This window comes from Drosophila melanogaster, chromosome 3R, assembly GCF_000001215.4.
Source record: "Drosophila melanogaster chromosome 3R".
NCBI lineage: Eukaryota > Metazoa > Arthropoda > Insecta > Diptera > Drosophilidae > Drosophila > Drosophila melanogaster.
The window spans coordinates 15,690,906-15,713,660 of NT_033777.3; the positions used below are offsets into that span (position 1 = coordinate 15,690,906).

A 22,755-nucleotide genomic window follows, 5' to 3' on the forward strand; every position below is an offset into this window, starting at 1 on the left:
TGGAAGGATGCACACTCCGGCAGGACTCGCTTTAATAGAAAGTTTGCAGAGCTCTTTCTTTTACTTGGGGTTTTGCATAAAGCTCATGGGGTAATTAACAGTCACTTGCAGTGGCAGAAATGAGGAGCGATAGCTGGAGCCAGTGTGGTTGTGCCAAAGATATATGTATGTATATGTACATATACATACATGCATATACTCGTATGCCGGCGCTAAGAAAACCAACTTAATTATTTTCTCAAGGCGGAAGAGATGCACTTTCGCAGAAAAGGGAAAGCAGCCCCACTTCTTGAAGGCTGCAAGCTGTTGATGGAAGCCACAAGTCCGCAGTAATTTATCATATAACGAGCTCATTTGAGCTATTCGCGAGCAGAGTAGAGATAGTTAACCGCCAAATCTAAAATAATGTCAAGTCTATTTTAAGCTTAATCAAATCTATTGTTGTATACGCACACGTGTCGGCACTTTACAAGTAATTTTCCCGCACAAGGGACTTAAGTAGCTAAATTATATTCAGCTGTTTTGAAGCAATTTAATTAGAATTGAGCAAAGTTCACGTTCAAAAGCATAACTAAAACTGACCTACGCAACAAAGGTTGAGCACTTAGAATTAGCATTCAACAACTTGTAGATACATTCAGAAAACAATTTTAACATAGTAATTACAGACAATTTAGAAAAGGGTCATCATTAGTTAAAAAATATTAAAAGCTTAAGTCGGAAAGTTAAATTAATGCAAAAATTATAAATGTTTACAAATTGTATTATTTGTGTTTCTAAACAATATTCCACTAGAAATGCAATTAGTCCGGTCTCCTGGAAACCTCAACTCTATTCTGTGTTAATCAAAAGTTGCAGTGTTCTCTCACTTTTATCCCCGAAGCCCCTCACCTTTTACCGGCAAACTCGGAAAGTTATACTACCAGTTGTGCCGGAGAGCGTTTTGTCATTCATTACAAATTTTCACACATGGCCCAATTAAATTATTTAGCCCCCTACAAACGCTCATCCAGAATAGTTTTAATTAAATAATACATACAAGCTACCTCAGCTACGAACTCCAGCTGTGGGCGTGGCACTATTCTGCCAACTGCTAAGGCCATGTTTTTTTCCTCATCTGGTAGTTAACTTTTGGCAGTTGGAAAAGTTTTCGAGGATAAAATGACTCCCGAGACAAAAGCCTATGGCCGAATTACGTTGAATGTATGTCAACTGTACCAGAGCGCTCGGCACATGTTCATCTACCTATCTCTCTCTCTCTCTCTCGCACACCCATCCCCAACTCTTTCTTGGGGAGCTTGTAAGGCATTTAAAATTAATGTGCTATGGAGGTGTTTGAGAGCCTTACAAGACATGTCGAAGACAAGTCGAGGACATGCAGCCGTTAACATAATCGCTCGATCTAAGAGCCCTCTTATTCCCACCCACTACATGTCGCTATTCAACACTGTTCGTAGTAGTTGAAAGTTGACAGTATCAGCGCACAAAGCATATTTAATTCAAAAGCTGAAGATTTTCCTCGCAAAACTTCAGGTGGTCTTACCTAGATAAAAAGTTTGCTTTAGAACTGGTTAAAGTTTTTACAATATGGGTCAGTGTTGAAAAATGAAAAATAATCAAAAATGGACACCGTTAAAAAAATCTTTTAAAATACTTCAAGTAGTAAATTGTTCATAACTTAAAGTGCCGAATTGCTAAGAGTTTATCGAACAATGCCAATTCATTCATAGCATTTTCTTGGTAAACTTGAACAGCACACTGAAATGAGAGCAAGTTGCATTGTGCCACATTTTGTTTGCTAAACACTCAAACTGTATTGTGACACAAAAGGTCTTATTGGTTATCTAACTGACCGTAAGAACCTGAAGGCACATGTCATTATCATTATCACTCTTAGGGGATATTAGTAATTGCGACCCACGGTAGCCATAACACATACATATGTGTTTCACAATTCCTTTGGAAATAGATATAGAATATCTAATGATAGGGGGATTTATTAAGATAATATAGGATTAATAGAAAACACAATGTGTGTGTTCACAAATTTACATCGATAAAATGTGTACATAAAGTAATTCATTTATTAATCGTAATCACGCACTGTTGAGATAGTACTTGATTGATTACCGACGTATGTCAGACAATTACCTAATTACCAACCGTGAAGTATTCATTTCTTCAGTTCTTGATCTGAAGCCGGGTCACAAGCAACACCTTCACAATGGTATCAAATAGCACTTATGCTTTGGGTCTCCTTTGCATTTTGGTTTTTCTACAAGGAAGTACACCGATCCTAGCCCAGAGTAATGATTATGTGGCCCTATGTAACTTGACCGATAGCATTGCGGTCGATCTTGATCTGGTAAAAGACTAAACAATTTGGTGAATTTTGCTAAGACTAACTAGACATTTTGCCAAAGTTCTCTGGAATTTGGTGGGAAGTGGCTCGTCAGCCGTCCGGCATTGATTTTTGCACTGAGGTGAATATTACGGTGCTGAATAAAACCGAGGATAATGTGCTGATCGATACCACATATGCCGTATCTCCCGATTACCCGTGGGTGAATCAAACCATGAACGCAACCATCACTGTGGAGAATAACACGGCGGCCGCGGATGGCTACAACTTCACCTACTGGAACCCACCTGGTTATACCACCTATACAGTGTACAAGGTCCTTTACACTGACTACACCGATGTGGCCTTCCTTTGTGGCTATACCAACAAGACGGATAACGGCACATCCTTTGGAATTATCCTTGCTAGGGATCGTACCCCCACCACACAAATTTTGAATAAACTCGAGGGTCTTGGCTCTAGTATATCTTCAAACTTTTTAAATGGCACCATGTCAGCGATAACTCAGGGCGAATCGTAAGTTGAAATTGTATTATCACACTCTGAAATTGGCACTGATGAATTGGTAATGGCTATATGCTAGCCATAAAATATTCACAAAATATTATTGTAGAACAAATTGGTATTCTGTAATTGCATTCTGTATCAATTTGTGGTATAATGATCTCCAATATATCTTATAGTTTTGTTTTTTACAGTTGCTATGCACCATCCGGATCCAATCCTTCGACCATTATTTCCACAATGTTGATTGCCATGGCTATTATTCTTGGCATTTTTGCTGACCATCAAATAAATTAGATTATATCTTGCAAGGTAGATAACAACAACGCACCGAAAATATGTTTTGTTATCTTAAATGTTCTTTAATTTTTGCCTTGTATATAAGGTCCATGTAAAAGCTCTAATAAATAAAATTCATTCATTATCGGTGTAATCAATTATTTTGTTCGGGACTTACATATTAGGAAAGGCTTTAGCTAAAATTAAACATGATTTTATGTTTGCCGTACCATTTCGAACTGCTGATTAGAGTAGGAAATGGTGCTGATTGTTACTTTTTAAAAATGTTTCTTTATCGAAATGTGCGCTTCTTTCGACTCTCGCTTCTGTTTTCTTGTTTTTGTTTTCCACAAATGACTCACAGTCTGCCAGCGATAAAGAAATTTAATCCAGGAATGAAGACGTTTCCTCTGTATATGTATATTTTTTATAGGGTGATAGATCACAAAAATGCTTAGATAAAAGGCCCAGAGAGGGGGGCTTCAATTAAATTAATATTTGTTTCTGGTATCTACATTCAACGATAAGAAAACTTACCTTTCTTACAGCGTTGACGATTGTAAGAATGGGTAATGATGAGTAATGGGGAATAGTACACCAACTTTCTGACTGGAAGGGAAGTTCGATAAAACTAAAATAGAGTAAGATATCTACAACGCACTAAAAATTCGCAGTCTAAGACGTCATTTGGGCACAGAAATTAAATATAATGTTGAGCCTTTATAGAACACATAAAATTCGTAGCATAGTTGTAATGATCATAACAGACAATTAAACAATAAACAAACACCGTTTGTTTATACCTTTCAAGTGGCCATGAAAACCATAAAGATAGTTATACAAATTAAATGAGTACAAATGTACTTTTAATGGGGTTGCAATTGATATCGGGTCATTTGGACACCGAATCTATTTCTGGGCAGCAGAATCACTTCCTGGAAAAACATGTCAAAGAGCTTTGCAGGTAAGACAACCTATTGGCCAATGTGCAGGGGAGTTTTCAACGCAATAACAACACTATTTTATTCGCAGAGCCTCGTGGGGATTAGTCATTCCACGGGGCGATAACAGACGTCAGATGTACGTAAATTGGTGACAGAGCCAGGCGCTCCACAAGTGCAGGCATCGATAATGGGCGCAAAAATAAGGGAAAAGATACAAGCCTATAAAAGGCCGTTGCGGATGGGCAGACAGTTCAGTATTAACGACGCATTCGCAGCGAACCGATCGCAGAACCGGAACCTTAAAGCGGAAGATATAGAACTCATATAGACAGTGACATCATGTGCAATAGTGCGATCATCTGCCTGGCAATCGTGGCCGCCGTGGCCTCCATCTCTCAGGTTTCGGCCCAAGCCCAAACAACGCCACAATCCTGCGCCCAAGCCACCGGCATTAGTTTTAACCAGACCGCTGTGAGTGAAAGGCTCGTCATGTATTGTTACAGTCATAAGAAAACATGTATATGAACAAAATGTCTGTTTATAATGACATCGGATTTGCTCTGAATGGACACATCATCGCATACATTTCTAGGATACCTAAATTCCATAAGTGCTTTAAATTTCATACAATCGTAAAAGGATAGCTACAGTTTGATAGAAACTTTACCCAAGCGAATTAATAATTTCTTATTTAATTATCATAAACATCAGTGTGCTAATTATGATATATTAAATATTTTTCCTTAACTTCCAGTTTAGTGGTCAGTGGGTCGAGTTGGCCCGCAATCCCGCCTCAAATGTCTCCTGCATTTCCCTTAACGTGGCTTTCTGGAACAACAACAATTACATGCTGGTCAATGTCAGCCATTCAAGCAATGTCGCCTCCACTTTGGTGGACGTCTATGAAACTGCGAATATCACGCTGGTGGAGAACAACCTCAGCGGATACAATGTCACCCTGGTGAATGGCCAGAAGCAGGAGTACGTCTTCGTGAAGTTGCTTAGCTTTGTGAACTCCACCTATCTGGTTGGATGCACCTACACCAATGCTACCAACACATCAACCAGTGCTGGTTTTATTCTGGGTAGGTCCACCTATACTCCGGAAGGCGTAAGGATTGCCAACAATGATGCCTCCGTGTCCTTCAGCAATTTCCAGAACAACACCTACGGCAATGTCACTCAGTTGGAGTAAGTTTTTATGATTTAAGGTGGCTACAACTCCAAAACCATACTAATTTTTCAATTCTCAATAATCTTTCAGTTGCCGTGCCAGTTCCGCCGGACAGACTGTGCCTCTGACCCTGATATCTGGCTTCCTTGCCTTTGCCCTTTTGCTGATCAAGGCCTAAAAATGGAGATGTATCCAATGGCTGCTTTGCCTAGCCACCATAAATGAAAAAAAAAAAACTAACAAAATCCAATCACTTGCCTAAGTTATTGTGTCATACTCTTTATTTAGTTTTTAGTTGACTTTAAACACCGCACTCTGAAATCGAGGCAAGGCAAAATGATGTCAATAAAAGTAAACCGAAATGGGTGAGGGCCCATAAAAAGCCCCCACTGAAAAGAATACAATTCGATAAAGGCCAAGAGACAAGATCAGGTGTCTCAATGCTCTGGTGCAATCAGTGCTTTAATTTGCTGGCAACTTGTTAGAAGGTATGCGCGATAAGATAAACGTAAACGATAACAAAATATATGACTGTGCCACCCCATTCTCACTAACGGTCATAGATTTTCTATTTTTTTTTCCTTGCTAATATCTAACGAGCAGCTCATAAATCAATCAATGGCCTCGTGTTCACAGGCACAAATATCCGATACGTTTTGCCACTGATTAATTGATTGCGATTGCAAAATCACTACGCTCCGGCGTTTATAGTTGGCTAATTACAACGGTTCAGGGGCATTTTTGTTATCGCTTGTTGATAGGATTTAAGTGGGTTTATTCCAAATGATGTTAAATTTGCGATATAAGGAAAATTGGCTTAGTTCCGAGTAGCTTGTCACAGTTATTTGTTTACGTTTTGTCTGGCAAAAGTATAATCATACAAAAAGGCAATAAATCTTAAATTGATAAGATGAGATATTACCGAAATATATATATACAAATATTGATAAGTATGCTGAACTTGCATAGATAGGAATGTCGGGTAATTAATTAAGCGTAATATAAATATATTCTTTCACAATTTTCCTTATCTTCATAGTCCCAAAATTATACAACCACAAGTGTTATGTGTTGCAGAAACGTATGTCAGCATGTCGTTTGAGTTGCACTCAACAATTTTCTCTCGAACTAACAAGTGTTTTACCGTACTTGGTAAGATGTCCGAAAAGTATTCAACTACAATCCAAAGAATACGAATATTCAGCAGACACTTAATTGTCAAAAAAAAAAAAAAGAAAAGCCAGTTCGAACAGCAGGAGAACTGAGACAACTGAGTTAGCGTACACACTCGATGCTGTGATTTGTTTGCCACCCCGCTGCGGCAAGTAAAACACTTAAAGTCCTGGCCAAGTCTCGAATCAGATACAAAATCCTCGGGAGCTTCTGCCTCTTACACACTTATCGAGCTTCGGGCTGGCTGTTGCTGATTTCTTGTTTATTTATTCAGCTCCAACCCAATCAGCCCACCCACACACATCCCGATCCTGATGCAAACAAACCCACACGAATGTAAACACAAGGCCACTAAATCACTGAACACTCTCAGCTTTGGCATTTACACCACCTCCCCCATTCCACCCAGAAGTCCATCCACAGGACGACGGTTCCTGCTCCTGCTCCTTCTCCATCTCCTTTTGATCCGGCGACTTCTTTTGTTGCTGCGCTTGACCCGCGGCTCCGGGACCTCTTCTTTTTGGGGTTTGTTTATGTTTATTTGTTGGCACAATTTGGTTACATTGTTTGCTTACAATCTACTCATTGTTTGCAGGATTCGTTGTTGTTCTTAGAATCAAGTTTACATCGATTAGGTAGCAGTAAAATCTGTTGCCAAGAACAACACAAAGAAAGGACCAAGAAATCTATAAATTTACATAAAGGTTTAACAAAATTTCACCACCTTAACTACTTGGATACTTTCTAAGACGTCAATGTATTTTGCAAAATATTATTTCTACTACTCTGGTCTTGACAACTGCGATACATATCACGAATAAATGTAAAATATTTCCATATTTAACCAGCACATCCTGGAATATCTTTGAATGAGGCATGACATTCTTACACCTAACCCAGTAGCAGTATTCATGGCATTTTCTGGCAAACAACTAGACAATAATTACACAGTCTCAAGTAGCTAATCATCCAAGAAGCCCTACTCGGCTCAGAACCAAACCCACACCAAAGTCAACCGCAACAAAGTCCGGGGCCAGAGCTCTTGGTCAAATGCCAGACAAACAAAGGACGCCTCCAATCAATGCTAATAGCAATCGTCCTGCAATATCCTCAAAGTGCTTAGAAAACCGAATACCAAGAACCACACATACATTCAAAGTGGCCGAAATGGGTGAGTTGGCCGAGTTGGCCGAGTGTGAGGAGCTGGAGCAGACAAAACTATTAATTAATTTCCCAGTAACTGCAGGCCACCGACTTTGGGACTTTGGCCGCATGCCGTTGACATTTCAGCCAATACAGTTTTCGCAACTGATTCCAATCTCTGGGAAGGTGTGGTAGTTTAACGAATCTGCAGAATGGTATGAGTCTAGTTTTTATGTAAGATAAGGGAAGGGAACATTTTCTTCAACATGTTTGTTGGCCCTTCCAAATGTAGATGTGTTGGCCATGGAGCTTGCTGTTATCATATAAATTGAAATCTTGGCCAAGTTTGTGGCACTCAAGTCTCGAGTATTTGGCAGTGGCAATAGTCACTCAAGTGCCGCTGCTCCTAAGCTACTCAGAAACACTGAGAAATATATTGGTAGCACTTTAATAAACTATATATATTGCACTTGTTTGATTGACTTAAAAACAGTCAAAACTTTGCAAGAACAATGCTTAATTTATATCAGTGATTTAGTCTTTACGAATGATTTTAATGAATAATCATTACCACAAATGGTAATGTATTATTTTTTTCACTGCCTCATCTACCCAGCGAAACCCAAATTTATGCTGATCTCTGACCTTGCATCTAAGCGAATTTGCATAGATTTCCCAAAACTTGGCAACAAAAACATGATTCGATTTCCACTCGGCAGCTGATAATACTTCTCAATATGCTCTATGCATCTGATTATGTTGCGCCACAGGTGGGGGTAATTGAATGGAGGTCCTCAGTCATTTACATTCAATTAACAGTTGTAGACCAGAGCGAATTGCCATCTATGAGATACTTGTATATCTGGGCATTAATGGCCGACCCTCCATATATATTCATGGACAAAAGCATGGACGTGGTACAAAGAGGGTACAGGACACTAAAATATTTCGGCTGACAAATTGTGTAAAATATACTTTATACTACTTGCCATCAACATAACAATTTATTTGATTCTCATTAAAGATAATTCTGTCGAAATAGTAAAATTCACATGATAAGAAATTTATAAGTATATTATAAATATTTTTCAATAGGAAATTTATCAGAATTAATTCATTAATAACTTCTAATAATCATAAATAGGTTTTATTGCTTGTGTACTTAAATATTTATTACCCTTTCTACCGCAGCCCATGGGCAATTCACAGTTGTACCTAATTTATGCCACACGAACTTCGGCTTTTGTGTAATGGAACTGTGTTTTGTCTTTAGTTGACTTTGGACTAATGCATAGATAATTGCAGTTCCAGAGAAAGTGTCTTAAGAATTACATATTCATCAGGCTTTGATGAATTCTGAGTTATGAAATAGCCGAATTAAAGATAAAATTTCATATATTTCAACTTCAAACACACTCTATATTTAAGGTTAAGCCACAAGAACTAATGGAATAAATGGCTATGACAGAATTGTTATCAAAAGTATTATTTCCTATCAATTTGATTTATTTGATCAATAACTACTTATCACATAATTTAGATGCACTTTATGGGGACAGACATTTCCTCAATTTCTCCTCCCATAACAAAACCACCTTTTTTGCACTTAGGACACACATTATCTCCCTCCTTAATTCTGATATCTCACTTCGTTTTCTTAAAAGGCGAACGTGCGAATCCCCTTTTGACAGCTCGTCACTTCTGCAATTAAAGCAATTAATTAAGTTGGTTTTTCTCGCACCGCCGCAAGACTCGAACTGTAAAAGAAAACGATAACCCGAAGAAGAGGCTTTCGGAGCACTCACCTTCAACCCATACCACAAGCATCATTTTAAATGCCAATTACAGTTGGAACAGGAGCAGGAGCAATGGAGGATAAAGGATATAGGATATGGGGTAAGGATATAGGATATGGAAAGGGTGCTGGCGCAAATTGCCGCAAATCCATTCTACAGCACCTTTGCTCCGTTCTGTTCGCCGTCGATTTTACACCATTTCGTCTCTATGAGAGTGGGCTGTGTTGGCACAGGCATTATTCGTAACGAGCGACATGATCATAAAAATAAACGCAAAATATAACACAAAACGCAAACACAATAATGGCCTGGGAGTGCCTTAGTTTTTATTTCTACACCTGTTTACAAACAAAGCCAACAAAGAGAAAGCGAACGGAGGACGAGCAAATTTGACTGCGCCAGCACGCACACAATTAAATTTCCGGTACAACACCTACATGGGCATCCCCCGAAAAGCCCTCCAAAAACCCTCGAAGCCCCCTTAAAATACACTTTGATTTCCGTGCCACAACTGAGCTAGTGTTAGTGTGTGTGTGTGTGCAGCGTGTTTGAGCCATTAAAATTACGCCTAACGGAGTTGCACAAAACACACCCAAAAACATACACACGAATACACCGAGAAAATTTCTGGGGTCAAATAAATATTTTACATCCGTGCACCTGAATTCACATTCATATATCATGTATTCTTAGCCCACGAAGTTGCCTAAAATATCTCTTTATTTAAAAACATAAATTGCCTATTTTCACGGTGCACAAATAGGAGACGTAAAAATGTGCGAGGCTCACGCGGCGTATGAGTATTTTTTTTTTTTTTTTGACTCACTCTAACTGCTCTAACACGTTTCATTTGAAATCCATGGCACGTTTGCTCCAACAACACCACCAGCACCCGGAGACACGGAGCAATTTTCAATATTCCCGACTGGTGGCCGGTGGGTGTGGCAGTGGGCGGATATAATGCGGCGACGACAATGCCGCCTGAGTTGCTGTCAAAATTGGCAAAAATCGACAAGGCCTCCGCGCGCTAACTAAAAATCAAAGGCGTCTTTCCCACTTCGATTCCTTGGAGGGCAGCTACGTGTGTGGGCCATAATATTTATGCTGCTGCACAAACACCCAGGCAAACTCGAGAGCTCCTGCAAACTTAGGCACACTCACACGCATCCGCACACGTTGCGTATGCGTAATATTTGCCCGGGATTATTACAGGCTGGCACTTGAGACGCGCACACGTCGCAGCCCCAATAAAAATTTATATATGTTTATGTATGTGCCTGCACTTAATAATAAAATTTCGTTTAATTTCGAGTTTTGAATTTCATTTTTATGATTCCTGTCGCTTTCATTTTTCGCATTTCTGCCGCTTATTTATTTCTCTTGCCAGGTGTTTGCCGTAACGTGATAAAATTTTAATTATATTTGCTGCAAAGAAGATTGGATATTTACTCTGTATCCAATCATTGTGATTTCATTTTTAATTCTCTTTACACAGGGTATTTAGCTCCTTTCGGCGTAACAAAAATGTTGTCCTATAACAACAAAATAAGGAAAACGTAGAAAGTTGACTCACCTTTTTTAGCTGTCTCCTTATCTTCAATCAGTTTTAATTAAAAACCACTATCAATATTTTCTTGGAACTGCAGGCTAACAATAAATATCTTTAATACATAGATACTGATAAACAAAAAAAAACAGTGTAATAAATAAAATAAAAATTCACCTTAATTAGAAATAACTTGAGGTGCATACCTTTGCGGAAATGCACTGTGGGCTTATAAATTTCATTAGGGAAAAGCGAAAACATTTGACATTGATGTCGGCTTAGTCTGTCTGAGGAATTCACTGGACAGACGAACTGACTTGTCTGCCGTTTTCAGTTTTCCGTCTGAAGTTTGTTTATCTCCCTTTTGGCGTTGCCTAATGGACGCCTGCCAACAGCTGGCAGGACACTTTGAGCAACTCAGCATCGCTTGGAACCTGGCTGCTACTGTGAGTGGAAACATTGTATTCGAGTCAGGTGCGTTGTGAATTTTGCTGCAACAGTCATTATAATAATGCCACAACGAAGTGTGCTCGGAAATAATAATCAAGTTGCTCGTTCTTGTGTTTGTGGGGGGGAGGGGGCGAGAGCGAGTTGGAACACAGCTGCTGGCACTTGATAGTCTCGTGTTCGTATAGGTTGTAGTAGACCAGCCAAGGCACTTAAAATTTCATTTAAATATGGACTCCTCGTTGAATGTGCAATCGTGCATTGTTGCACTTCTGCTGGCGCCGTTGCAGGAGCAATAATCGCCTCAAATAATAACTTTAAGTGCATAATTTTATAAGTTCTTGCCGTAATAGCTATTTTTGCCATTCCCCGTACGTGAGTACATTTGCCTTCGGCTAACCAAAAACCATTATAAATTTAAGGCAAGGCAACACCTTACTAGATATATTTCTTTGCACAGAGTTAGATGTATTTTTAAATGAAGTATCGTTGGTAGTCCAACCTTACTCACTTTGCTCAGCATATAAAAATAATTGATTACCATAATTATTCTTCCCTAATCTGTATTCCTAACATTCGATTAGACTTGCAGCCTGATTTTAATTTGTCTAGGCCCATAGCATTTACATTTAATTGATTTTGTGTAATTGGTGCCATTGAACCAGCAAAAGTCGACCCTTTTGTGAGTTCAAAACCTTTCACACTCTTGTTATGGAAGCGGACTTAGCGCTAATGGTTAGTATTTTTCTATAAAGTATACTTTTTTATCGTTTTCGAAACAAATCGCGAGCCAATTGGTGAATGAGTGAGTGCAAAAATATCCGCAATTTATTTAAATATTTTTGACACGCATTGCACAAATGTTCGGTTCTGATTAAAAACAGATTGCTTCGGATTGGTTTTTTAATAACGTTACTATTCAGGCAATTGGCATTTTGGCATGGTGCAACAGTAACAGTCGAGCTTTGAATTGCAAATTCGTTTGGTAATCGGTTACAGATTTTAAATGATTTTATTTTACTACGAACGTTTACATGCATCTCCCATTTATTACAGAGATTGCCTTATGTACAGTAGGAGAATACTAATAAATTTAATTAAATTTGGATGGAAATATATTTTTAAGGAGCATTCAATTGAAATGCATAAAGAAAATCAAATAAGAGGCTTTTTAAATTTAATATTCCCTTTTATGTCATAGAAAACTTATGACGCGCAACAGATACGAGTATGGAAAAGTTTAAAGTCAATCAAACTTTTTAATTTTCATTTACATTAAAATTATGTTTGCATCTATTTGCCATTCCATTTGTTGGTGTCGCTCGACGCTTTTGATACAAAATTTGCATATAACAATTTTTCTTACTTCACTTTTCAAAAAGTTTGCCATTTTACATTTGCATAACTCAACATCCAGGCAAGAAAAATGGAAGGAGAGTGGAACCTAAGTAATAGCATTAAAAGGGAGAGTCACGAATAGCAAATATGAATCATACGCCATGTGTGCCAAATGCGTTGAAACAAACATTTGAAATGCAAAGAAAAAACAATTTGCAAGAATAAACAATTACGCGGAAATTATAGGTAAGTTTGGCAGATAAAAACAAATTGTGATAAAAAGTTATGTAAGTCTCGGATACATTATGCATTGTCATTTTATCACTTTAGTTTCCGGAACTAATGTTTAAAGAAGCAAAACGAGCTGAAAACAAGTCCACGTTGATTAATTTAATATAAATTATCATGATATTAAACAATTTGCATTTGCATTTGATACATATATAGATATAAGTTTATAGCCAAGATTTTCTTACCCCAATAGCTAAACATACAATTCACGTGCTGAAATCTTCGTGATATCGTCAATTGTTATACGTGTTAGCACTTTTTTCATAAATAAATATTGGCCCATTGTCGTTTGTTTGAAATGTGTCTGGTTGTGTTTTAAAAGTATTGCTTTTGGCTTATTTACTTATCAGTCAATAAATTGCGATTATCCTTTGGAAACAGATAAAGAACCTTCTTTATCCCAGTGGGCCAAGAAATCATACAAGTGGTAACAACTTGGCGATGTCGTCAATTGTTACACGTCGAATGACCAGACCTTTTTGGCACATTTTTCGAGCGTCTAATCAAGATATTATCCAATTAACAGGTCGGAGATAATTGAGATGGCGTCAAATGGGATCCATCTCGGAGAATTGAACAATCAAACAAGGGGGTTTAGACTAGATATATTTTATTACAGCCCAAAGAGAGCGAGTAATAAGTCGAGCGAGGCGCGAGAATCCAAGTCCGTCAAGTCACAATGCCAATTGAGGCTCTGATATGTACGGCAAACAAGAGCCGGGCAGAGAAATCTACAATCTCGAGTTCATTATCAGTGGGATGATCTCCGCCTTTGCTATCATTTGACAGTTGCGATTTGAGGCGCACAGACGTGCGATTGACCAAGAAACTCGAGTAACTTCCACATCGCAATGTATCCGCAACTGGAAACAGAAGCGGAGGCTCTGGAAAAGGCTACGGCACGGGCTCTTTTACCAGGTGCCATCAGCAAGCCCGCCAGTGAAGCTGGCAAGGCTCCCAGGATGAACAAATGGAAGCGCCGCCTGCATCGCCACGTCCCGGTCTTTCAATGGCTTCCCCTGTACAGCACCGAATGGGGCATCGACGACTTTATAGCCGGCATCACCCTGGGACTCACAATCATACCCGAAAGTATGGCCTGTGCCCTTCTGGCTGGCCTCCCCGCTCGATATGGTCTCTGTTCGGCGTTTATTGGACCGCTGATCTATATGGTCTTCGGATCGATCGACAAGGTCATCATTGGACCCACTAGCTTAGTGGCTCTGGTCAGTGTCCAGTTCACCGTGGGACGACCCATCGAGTTCGCCTTTCTGCTCACCTTTCTCAGCGGAATTGTACAGATCATCATGGGTACAATGAGAATGGGTAAGTTGCGACTCACTGGAAAATATTTTCCATGCTTATTTTTTTAAGAAAATAATAATAACGCCAAGCAAGTTATTCAAAATTACCAGTGGGATTAATAATATATTAAAGTTCGTTTGTATCATCAATGCACTTCAGCAGAAAACATAAATCGCCATATAAAATGCCTGCTTTTTAATTTTTTTAAATTTTTTCTGAGTGTATGTGACAGCTGAATTACGTGTGTGATCTCACAGATAAATTGCCTCAAGTCCGGCATGTGTTACTTTCCCCGTGAACTTGATCGCTGTCAAGACCAATTGAATTGAAATAGATCCGTTTAAAAGCTCACTTTAGGCACATAATTAAGTGATCTGCACGATAAGTGTTATGCGGTTTGCCCGTGATTAGCATTATTTGTATCAATTAACACTTCTTTGGATGGCATTCAGTGTATGAACTCGGATACGGAACTAGACTAGATCCGTAAAAATCATTGAGAAGGTAGCCAAAGAAGAGCAAACAAAGGCAGGTGTCATTGAAGCTAAATGAGTAATGTTTGTTTTTATTTATCGTCAGTTTGCATATTTCACAATATTAGACCTGCAATTGGCATTTCATTTTTCGTTGAGTCTATATTTTCAGTTTTTGACTAAACTAAAAGCTTTTGCCTGCTTAAAAATATCTAAAATAATCCTAATTTTTACAGGATTCATTTTCGAATTCATCTCCATGCCGGTGATCAAAGCCTTTTCCTCGGCCACTGCCATTTTGGTAATAGAATCCCAGCTGAAAGTACTACTAGGCATCAAATACTTAGTGGCCGGGCTAATGAACTCGGTTGGTATGCTAAGTTCCCGCATTGAAGAGTCGAATATGGCTGATCTCATCATGGGCGTTTGTGCCATAGTTTTCCTGCTCTTACTAGAGGCAAGTTTAAATAAATTATTATAATTTTTTCTGTAATTAAGCCTTTTATTTCAGTTATTGGACCGTGTGGCCAACAATGAGAAGCGAAACAAAATTCTAAGGATATTCTGTCGATATCTATCCACATCTAGGAACACACTAATTGTACTCATCGCAGCCATCGTTTCGTTTATTTGGATTCAAAAATGTGGTCAGGTTCCCTATGCTCTTAGCAAGAATGCTCTGTCCACTCTTCCCAATTTTACAGTGCCCAGTTTCCACATTGAAACTGCCGAGCGCAACTATAGTATTTGGGAAGTTTTAAAAGAGTTGAATATTGGAATAATAGTTATTCCAATTGTGGGCATACTAACGAATATATCCATTGGAAAATTGAGTAAGTAGGAAAAGCGAAACTCGTTATATATAATTTAAAAAAAATAATAAACTTGCAGCTCCTAAAGGATTGGTGGATACCAATCAGGAACTACTCACCGTGGGCCTCTGCAACATGTTTGGATCCTGCGTACAGGCGATGCCATCATCAGGAGCGTTTACCCGATATGCCATTAGCACAGCGTGTGGCCTTAGGACTCCCATGGCCAATCTGTATTTGGGTGAGTCCAGCTGAGTGTAGAAATCGAATGCAAACACTCAATTTCATTACTGCCCCAAAGAATTTGAATACACGTGCAAAACGAGCTAGTTTTCATGATATTATGTCTTCGTTTGTCTGATGATAATCCCCTTTATTTTATCCACCTTAATAGATTACAAAATTGCTGAATTTTCTTAATTTTTTCTCCCTGTGCAGGCATTATTGTGCTGCTTGCTCTGAGCTATCTGAGTCCGTACTTCAACTACATTCCGGAAGCGACGCTGGCGGCCATCCTGATATGCTCCATATTCACGCTGCTCGACTTCAAGCTGCCGATGCGATTGTGGCGGGATTCAAAGCGCGACTTTGCCACCTGGTTGCTGTGCTTTTGTGTTAGTGTGCTCTTTGGCGTGGAGGTGGGTCTGTTCGTGAGCATTGTGGTGACCGCTCTGCACCTGCTCTTCCTGTGGGCACGCCCCGAGATCCGGGTGAAAATTGAGCAACTGGACGAGATGCAGTACATCCGGGTGACGCCAAGCAATGGCATCTACTTTCCGGCCATCAATTATCTGCGGGAGCGAGTGCTCAAGGCCTGCGAGCAAGCGGACTTTCGCATTACGGTCGTGATCGATGGTCAGCGCATTAGTGGCATGGATTATACGGCTGCACAGGGTATATCGAAGTTATCCAGTGATCTGTGCCGCCAGGCAGATGCCTCTAGCTCCACGCTGCTGATCCTCTTCAGATTTCCCGAACACCTGCAGAGGCTCATCGATAACACGGACAACCTCGTGTTCTGCGAGAGCGAGAACAAGGTGAAGGAGTTCCTCACGCAGGAGTCCCTGCGCAATGGCTACATAAACCTGAAGGAGCACATAAGGGCCTCCATAGATCTGGGCTATAAAATCGACATCGATTAGGTGGAGCCGCCCCCCAGTTAGCTGCTTGTGTTATTTATTTAAGTTTAGTTTCGGAGAAATTGTCGTCGCTGGCTGCAAATGGAAATAAAAGTGAAGGAAAAGTGGAACAAATGCCTTGATGGCAGCAATTTATAAAATCCCCCCCCCCCCCCACCAAACCCGACAACTGACCTCTGGAGGAGACGGGGACAGGATAGATGCGGTGCCGCTGGCGACGCCGCCAATGATTGCCAAGCTAATGGATTTCTGTTTACTTTTTCACTTAGTCCGGGCGCCAAGGAGGAAAAGCGGCAGAATCAGGAGCAGCAGCAGAAGCAGCAGCAGCTGGAGCACAAGGAAAAAACAAGGTTTTGAAAAATAGCGCAAAAGAAATTAGAGGAAAGCGAAAGCGCTCAACTAACTTCTCTAACCGAAAAGGAAAAATAGGAAAAACAAGGTGTGCTTGGGAAAAGTGAGGAACACAGCTGAAAGGAAACTGCGAGAAATTAAACTAAAGTCCCGGCGTAAAGTGGATCAAACGCAGTAAAAACAAGTCATGACATAAATTAAATTAGTCCAAAACGAACATGGATTACTCTTTTAGTTAGAAAATATAATATAATAGGAAGAAGCTATATAAGTACACGAGTATCACAAATATTACTAATCCATGTTTTGTAAATTCTACATTTGAAATTTAAGAATGTATTCATTTTCAGTTTATAAGGTAAACTTTCATTGTAAAAATGCTATATGTCTACCATAAAAACATACCAAAAAAACACAATTCAAACAAGTTGAAATATAAAAATAGTTCCCTTATAATAATTTGTATACCCAGCTACAAATTTGAATTCTTGAAAACAGTTTCAAGTGGTAAGATTAAAAATCTTTTTTTCATAACGATGCTAAGCTTTAATTCTTAAGTCAGTTGACTTAATGTAACTTATAGAGCATTAGAGCAGGAATAAACGCCTGCGAGCTAGGCTAGTTAATTAACTAAGGTTAAGAGAAGAAAGAAAGAGACGGACTTAGTGAATGAAAAGGAAAGAGCAGGCTAGTATGACCGGACCAAGTGGGTCTTCTAAGTAGATTTCGAGCACTTGAGGCGGTGTAAATGAAATGCGGTGCTTCCCCCTTCCGGAAAAACCGCCCAACTCAGCCGTTGTTGATTGCATTGGCAAACGAAGTGAGCAGATTTAATGAAATTTAAAACGCTGTCCGGAACTTGGCCAAAAGGAAGGGGCAGTGGGTGTGGTTGCTCGAATGCAGATTTGCAAGGTGGCCTGGCGGTCAGGGAGAAGGCGAAAATCTTGGCCAATGCTAATGTTAATTATTTCAATGGACCTTATTTGCAAAGCTTTTCAGTTTGCACGACGATTTTCTGCATTCTTGGGCTAATGAGAATTTCAGCTTTCGGCATTGCAAGTAGAGCATAAGCAGTTAGGGACAATTATAATTAATATGCTAATCGAACCAATTGATAGAGAAATGACTTAATGGCCAAAACCAATGACCGATAACAGCGTCAATATCCTGGCAATATCCATGTCGACATGCCACAAAAACCAAATATCATTCAAATTGCGGTCTACGCAATCAAATTTTCACACACGGAAAAAAACGACACAAATTATCAAAAGCGTAACAATTTTTGAGTTGCACACTTTTGCGGCCATTGGGATCAGACTGCACTTGTTGACAGAACCCGCCCGATTTGGTCATATCCCTCTGATAAGCAAACATAAAGCCAAACCGCACTTGTTCTGTGCCTGTTTATTGCCAAATGTGCAATCAACATTTTTTCTGCCACATTTTTCAGTCGGAAAATAGCAACCAGATGCACATTCCCCGTAGATCGTAGGCTGGTCCAAAAATATTTATTTTCACATGCGGTTAGCTGCATGAAAATCATTTGCTTTGTGCGCAGTCAGGCTTTATTTAAAAAAAAAAAAAACATAATAGTTATTGTTAAATTTCAGAGCAGAAACATTAGAAAAAAGTAACCTTTGGTCGGGGCTACTGATCTGAACTAAGTAATAAATGCTTTGTGGACGTACATTATTTTTTTAGCTGCCAATTCCACAGTGGACAACAGACAGGCAGGCCAAAAAAAAAAAATACAAATTAAATTTTCATATGAATTATTTTGCAGGTCACGTATTGGGAGGAGTTGGGGCTCATGGGCAGGACATGCGAGGTGGTGTCCCAGCGGGGAATTGACCATTGATACGTATTATGTGACTGGCTGACCAAATTTCATTTCCTCAGCCGGCCCACACGATTTACCATTCCCCCCCCCCCCCGCAGTACCACAGTCAGACAGTCATCCTGTCCCAAGGACCTCCTCCCCTGTTTTACCACCAGCAGCAACTTAATTGCTTCGCCTACGTCAATGCGACAAAACGGCAAAAGACATAATTAATAGCAGTGGGAGGGGTTTTGGGGGGAAAAGCCTCTCTATCGATTTTCGGGCCAAAAAGAAACTTCGCCAGAGGCAAAAGGACTCGACTCTTCGTCGGAGACTCACTCAACTCGCTGGCAATTGGCCTTTGGCCATAAAGCGTTTTAATATGCGCTTAAGTAGTCAAAGCCTAATGGCAAAGCGAGGGAAAGCGGAAAATTCGGGGGAAATACGGAGTAAACAGCGTCGTGTTTGTCCCGTCTAAATTGTTTAAAATGTAAACTTGATTGCGCCTAATTAAATGCCCAAAATCCTCAAGGACAACAGACTCACAGTACAAATTCAGCGGGCATAACGAGCCGTGGCAAACAAAAACTTTCATAACAAGTACAATGAAAATAATTAACAATTCGTACAAAAACTCAATCGAAGGCAATGCCAATGAGACAGCACAATTAGCCTGAGGCGATTCAGTTGTTAGTAGCAAAATGTGGCTTCAAGGGGTTATTGTTAAGTGCTTGGCCAAAAGGAATTGGCTGGACACTTAATTCCAATTACAAGTAGATTTGTTTCGTGGCAAATAGGGAATTAGCTTGAATGAATTTAGAACAGGAAATCGACATTTTAATGCTAAATTCAATTATTTGATAAACATTTATTTATACTCTATAATGTAACGTTCTTATTTTCTACGTTTGACTTACTGTGCTTATTCAAATCTCATTGTTGCAGGTAGTTATTTATTATTTTTAAATAAGAAACATACTCATTCATCAATCAGAATGGCAATCAAAATGATGGCTTAATCTGAACGAGCGGCCACTTAAGTTGGCAAACATCTGCCACATTAAGTTGGAAGCCTTTCAGATACAGACTGCAGCAGTCTGAAGTGATTGCACTTGAATGGAAGGCCCAGTTGTTGGAATCACTCAAAACAAAAGTGGGGCAATCAAAATGTGGCCTAAATAAAAGTTAATGCCAGTAGCAGTTGCAGTGGCACTAACAGTAATTCACTTGAATATACACATATGTATGTATAAGTACGAAGCTCTTAAAGATACTAACCACAGCTGTGGATCGGCTTTATGACTGCAGTCACCCACCAACTGCCATAAATCCCCTATTCCATATTCTCATTTCTTTATATGCCACTTCTGGATTGTTTCCCTTGTGGCCAGGGCTTAAAGCAGCCAAAGTTAAGCGAACATCAAAAGCCAACTAATTTGCCTGTAAAAATAACATTAAATCACATTCAAGAGCAACGAATAAAGAAGAAGTACCTCTTTGTATATATCTGTTCTTATATATATATATATATATATATTCGTATATAGATAGAGGAAAATCGAACACACATGTTAGGGTTGCGCCAAGGTATCCACGAAGGTAAAGAGACCGACGCTCCCCTTTCGCTTTTTCGCCCCATCACGATTTGGTCTTTAAGCTTATGTTGCACTTGACTGAGTTTTATGCTTTGATGCTCAATGATTTTATTATTAAAAGCAACTTGTCCCGGTCCAAGGAATCTCCCCCTGGACTTCCAGCGTCTGTCTGCTCCGCTTTTCTTTTTTGAGGGTTGTGTCCTTTTTAGCCACCCTTGGTCTAGACTCTAGACTCTAGACTCTGGAAATTGCCAACGGCTTTTCCGGCTGCAGCACCTTCACCTTGGGAGTCGCTTAGCTGTCTAAATATGTCACTTGAATTTGATGACGGCCACTTGCGTAGCACCCAGCGACAAAAAGCAGGAAAAACTGTTGCCTCTTTTCCACCCACCCACACATACGATTAAGTTTCACCCCTCGTCAGTTGAGCTGAGTTTTCTTAAAATATTAGTTCCCTCCTTTTTTCGCCCGGGTTTCCTTCTTTTTTTTTTTTTTTTGTCCTGCCTTTGTTTGGGTCGTGGCTGTGGGGAAATTGTTTTGCTGCTTTTTATTGTCATCTTTGTTATTTGTTATGGCCACCCCCATCCATAGCCACCCACTTTTCCGCATCCGTATCTCTAGCTGTTATTTGCTCAGACTCAGTTACATCTACCTCGGGCCATACTCGCACATACTCGCATTTGAGGGCCAGAAGCCAGTTGTCATGAATAATGAAAAAGCAACGTGAATATATTTCCTTAGGTAGTTCGGCAGTGTCGAGGGATCGGCGGAGGTGGATTTGCCAAAGGGGAGATGTGGAAATGTGAAAATATATTGTATTTCACATAGAGTATAGTTCATATCAGGCAAATGTTACCATCCCGTTTCTTACATAATTAAAGAGTTTATGAAACGAAAGGTACAAATTATAGATACACTTTGAGTTTACCTATGAAAAGAAACTGGCTTTCTCAGTCATAAACTATTACTACAATTAACCTTATAAGGTATATATATAATCTTGATTAGAGTCAGTGCTGTTTAAAAAGATTTTGAGATATGTTGTCTTTGATTCTTCAGTTCTAAGATTTCCAAATGTTTTCTCTCTAAAACAAACTCGAACGGTTTGCCAAAGTCCTTTGCATCCACCACCATTTGCAATACTGAATAGACTTTTTTTTTTGGAGAAACCCCTCTGGTTTTTTCAATTTGCTGTAGTTTTGATTTTTTTTTTACCACACTCAAGGCATTGTCCGTTTTTTCCTTTTTATTTCAGTGCCTTCGATGGGTGCGTTGCTGTTTGCATTTCAAATTTCTTTGCCCACTCGTTGATAAAATCGAAATCAGCTAAGCAAATAAACCCCAATAAAGGAGCCGAAAGTGTCAATCGATGGGGAGACCTCATCTATCCGAGAATGGGAAGGACAACTAGATAAATCTCGATGCTAATTAAAAGCGAGCTGCGTAAACTTTAAATGAACTGCCAGCCGGAGAGGCCAAATGACAGTCAATGTCAGATGAATGCAAAATAAACAAAAAGCAAGGAATATTTTTCGCTTAATGAAAAACTTGGCCCAACGCAACGAAAAGTTCAATTCAGGCAAATGTCAGCACAGACAGCAAAAACAACAGCAACAGCTTAGAGGAGGCGCATAAGGGCGGCGCCAAATGAAAACTTTTCCCCAACCAAAAGAAAAGGCGATGATATTCGGAAGAGTGGAACCAGGCAGAGCATAGAGGTCGAAGGACTGCAATTTTAGCCTCAAACCAAAGACAACCAAAATGAGTCCCGGATGTGGTGCAAACAAGAAAAACAAAAATGCTAAACCAACAGAATATCACAACAAAACCGGGCAAAATATGTTGCTGTTGGCCCTCTGTTCAAACCGCAATACAGATAAAGGCCAAATTACTTTCTGGCCAAGAAGTTGCCGCCACGAACCGCAACTTGAAAACCATCGGACAAACAAGAGCCCAAGCCGGGGTCATGTTGTACTTTTCCGATGAGTTTATGGGCGGCGATCCTTTGGGGAAAGCTTCTCCGCCAGCTGGAAAACCTGCCCCAGGGACTAGGAAAGCGAAAAAGTCTGGAGAAGATTGCTCTAGTGAGTGCGATTCGTAAGGATCCTCGCTGAAGTCGCCAAGAGGACGTGAGGGAATCAACCACGTGGCAGGAAAGTTTTTACGGCTTAGACGTAAACAAGGAGTTCTTAAGCAAATTAAATTTGTATTATTTTCAAAAGGAAGATTACAAAACTAGTGGATGAAAGCATAATATTATG

At 39.7% G+C, this 22,755-nt stretch overlaps 3 protein-coding genes and 2 long non-coding RNA genes across 7 annotated transcripts; all 5 read left to right on the top strand.

Annotated features, from left to right (window-relative positions):
* The first annotated feature begins 2,180 nt into the window (after positions 1-2,180).
* CG31446 (uncharacterized protein) lies at positions 2,181-3,289 on the top strand. 2 transcript variants are annotated; one of them, NM_001275681.1, is made up of 3 exons: positions 2,181-2,365; positions 2,424-2,878; positions 3,046-3,289. In NM_001275681.1, the coding sequence occupies exons 1-3, from the start codon at positions 2,225-2,227 to the stop codon at positions 3,161-3,163; spliced, it is 714 nt and encodes a 237-aa protein (NP_001262610.1). In that variant the 5' UTR covers positions 2,181-2,224; the 3' UTR covers positions 3,164-3,289. The 2 variants fall into 2 exon arrangements, with proteins under 2 accessions (NP_001262610.1, NP_732053.1); NM_169666.2 differs by having other exon boundaries at positions 3,061-3,289.
* A 1,046-nt stretch (positions 3,290-4,335) lies between these two features.
* On the top strand, positions 4,336-6,237 carry CG5399 (uncharacterized protein). Of its 2 annotated transcripts, none has more exons than NM_001275682.1 (3): positions 4,336-4,560; positions 4,844-5,280; positions 5,354-6,237. In NM_001275682.1, the coding sequence occupies exons 1-3, from the start codon at positions 4,429-4,431 to the stop codon at positions 5,439-5,441; spliced, it is 657 nt and encodes a 218-aa protein (NP_001262611.1). In that variant the 5' UTR covers positions 4,336-4,428; the 3' UTR covers positions 5,442-6,237. The 2 variants fall into 2 exon arrangements, with proteins under 2 accessions (NP_001262611.1, NP_650481.1); NM_142224.2 differs by having other exon boundaries at positions 5,354-5,660.
* A 131-nt stretch (positions 6,238-6,368) lies between these two features.
* On the top strand, positions 6,369-6,969 carry lncRNA:CR45635 (long non-coding RNA:CR45635). The gene has a single exon (NR_125167.1). It is a non-coding gene; the product is annotated as a long non-coding RNA:CR45635 (long non-coding RNA).
* A 406-nt stretch (positions 6,970-7,375) lies between these two features.
* lncRNA:CR45636 (long non-coding RNA:CR45636) lies at positions 7,376-7,601 on the top strand. Its single transcript, NR_125168.1, has one exon. It is a non-coding gene; the product is annotated as a long non-coding RNA:CR45636 (long non-coding RNA).
* A 6,169-nt stretch (positions 7,602-13,770) lies between these two features.
* Positions 13,771-17,529, top strand: CG5404 (uncharacterized protein). Its single transcript, NM_142225.3, has 5 exons — positions 13,771-14,323; positions 15,012-15,232; positions 15,287-15,608; positions 15,667-15,828; positions 16,026-17,529. The coding sequence occupies exons 1-5, from the start codon at positions 13,849-13,851 to the stop codon at positions 16,727-16,729; spliced, it is 1,884 nt and encodes a 627-aa protein (NP_650482.1). The 5' UTR covers positions 13,771-13,848; the 3' UTR covers positions 16,730-17,529.
* Positions 17,530-22,755: the final 5,226 nt, after the last annotated feature.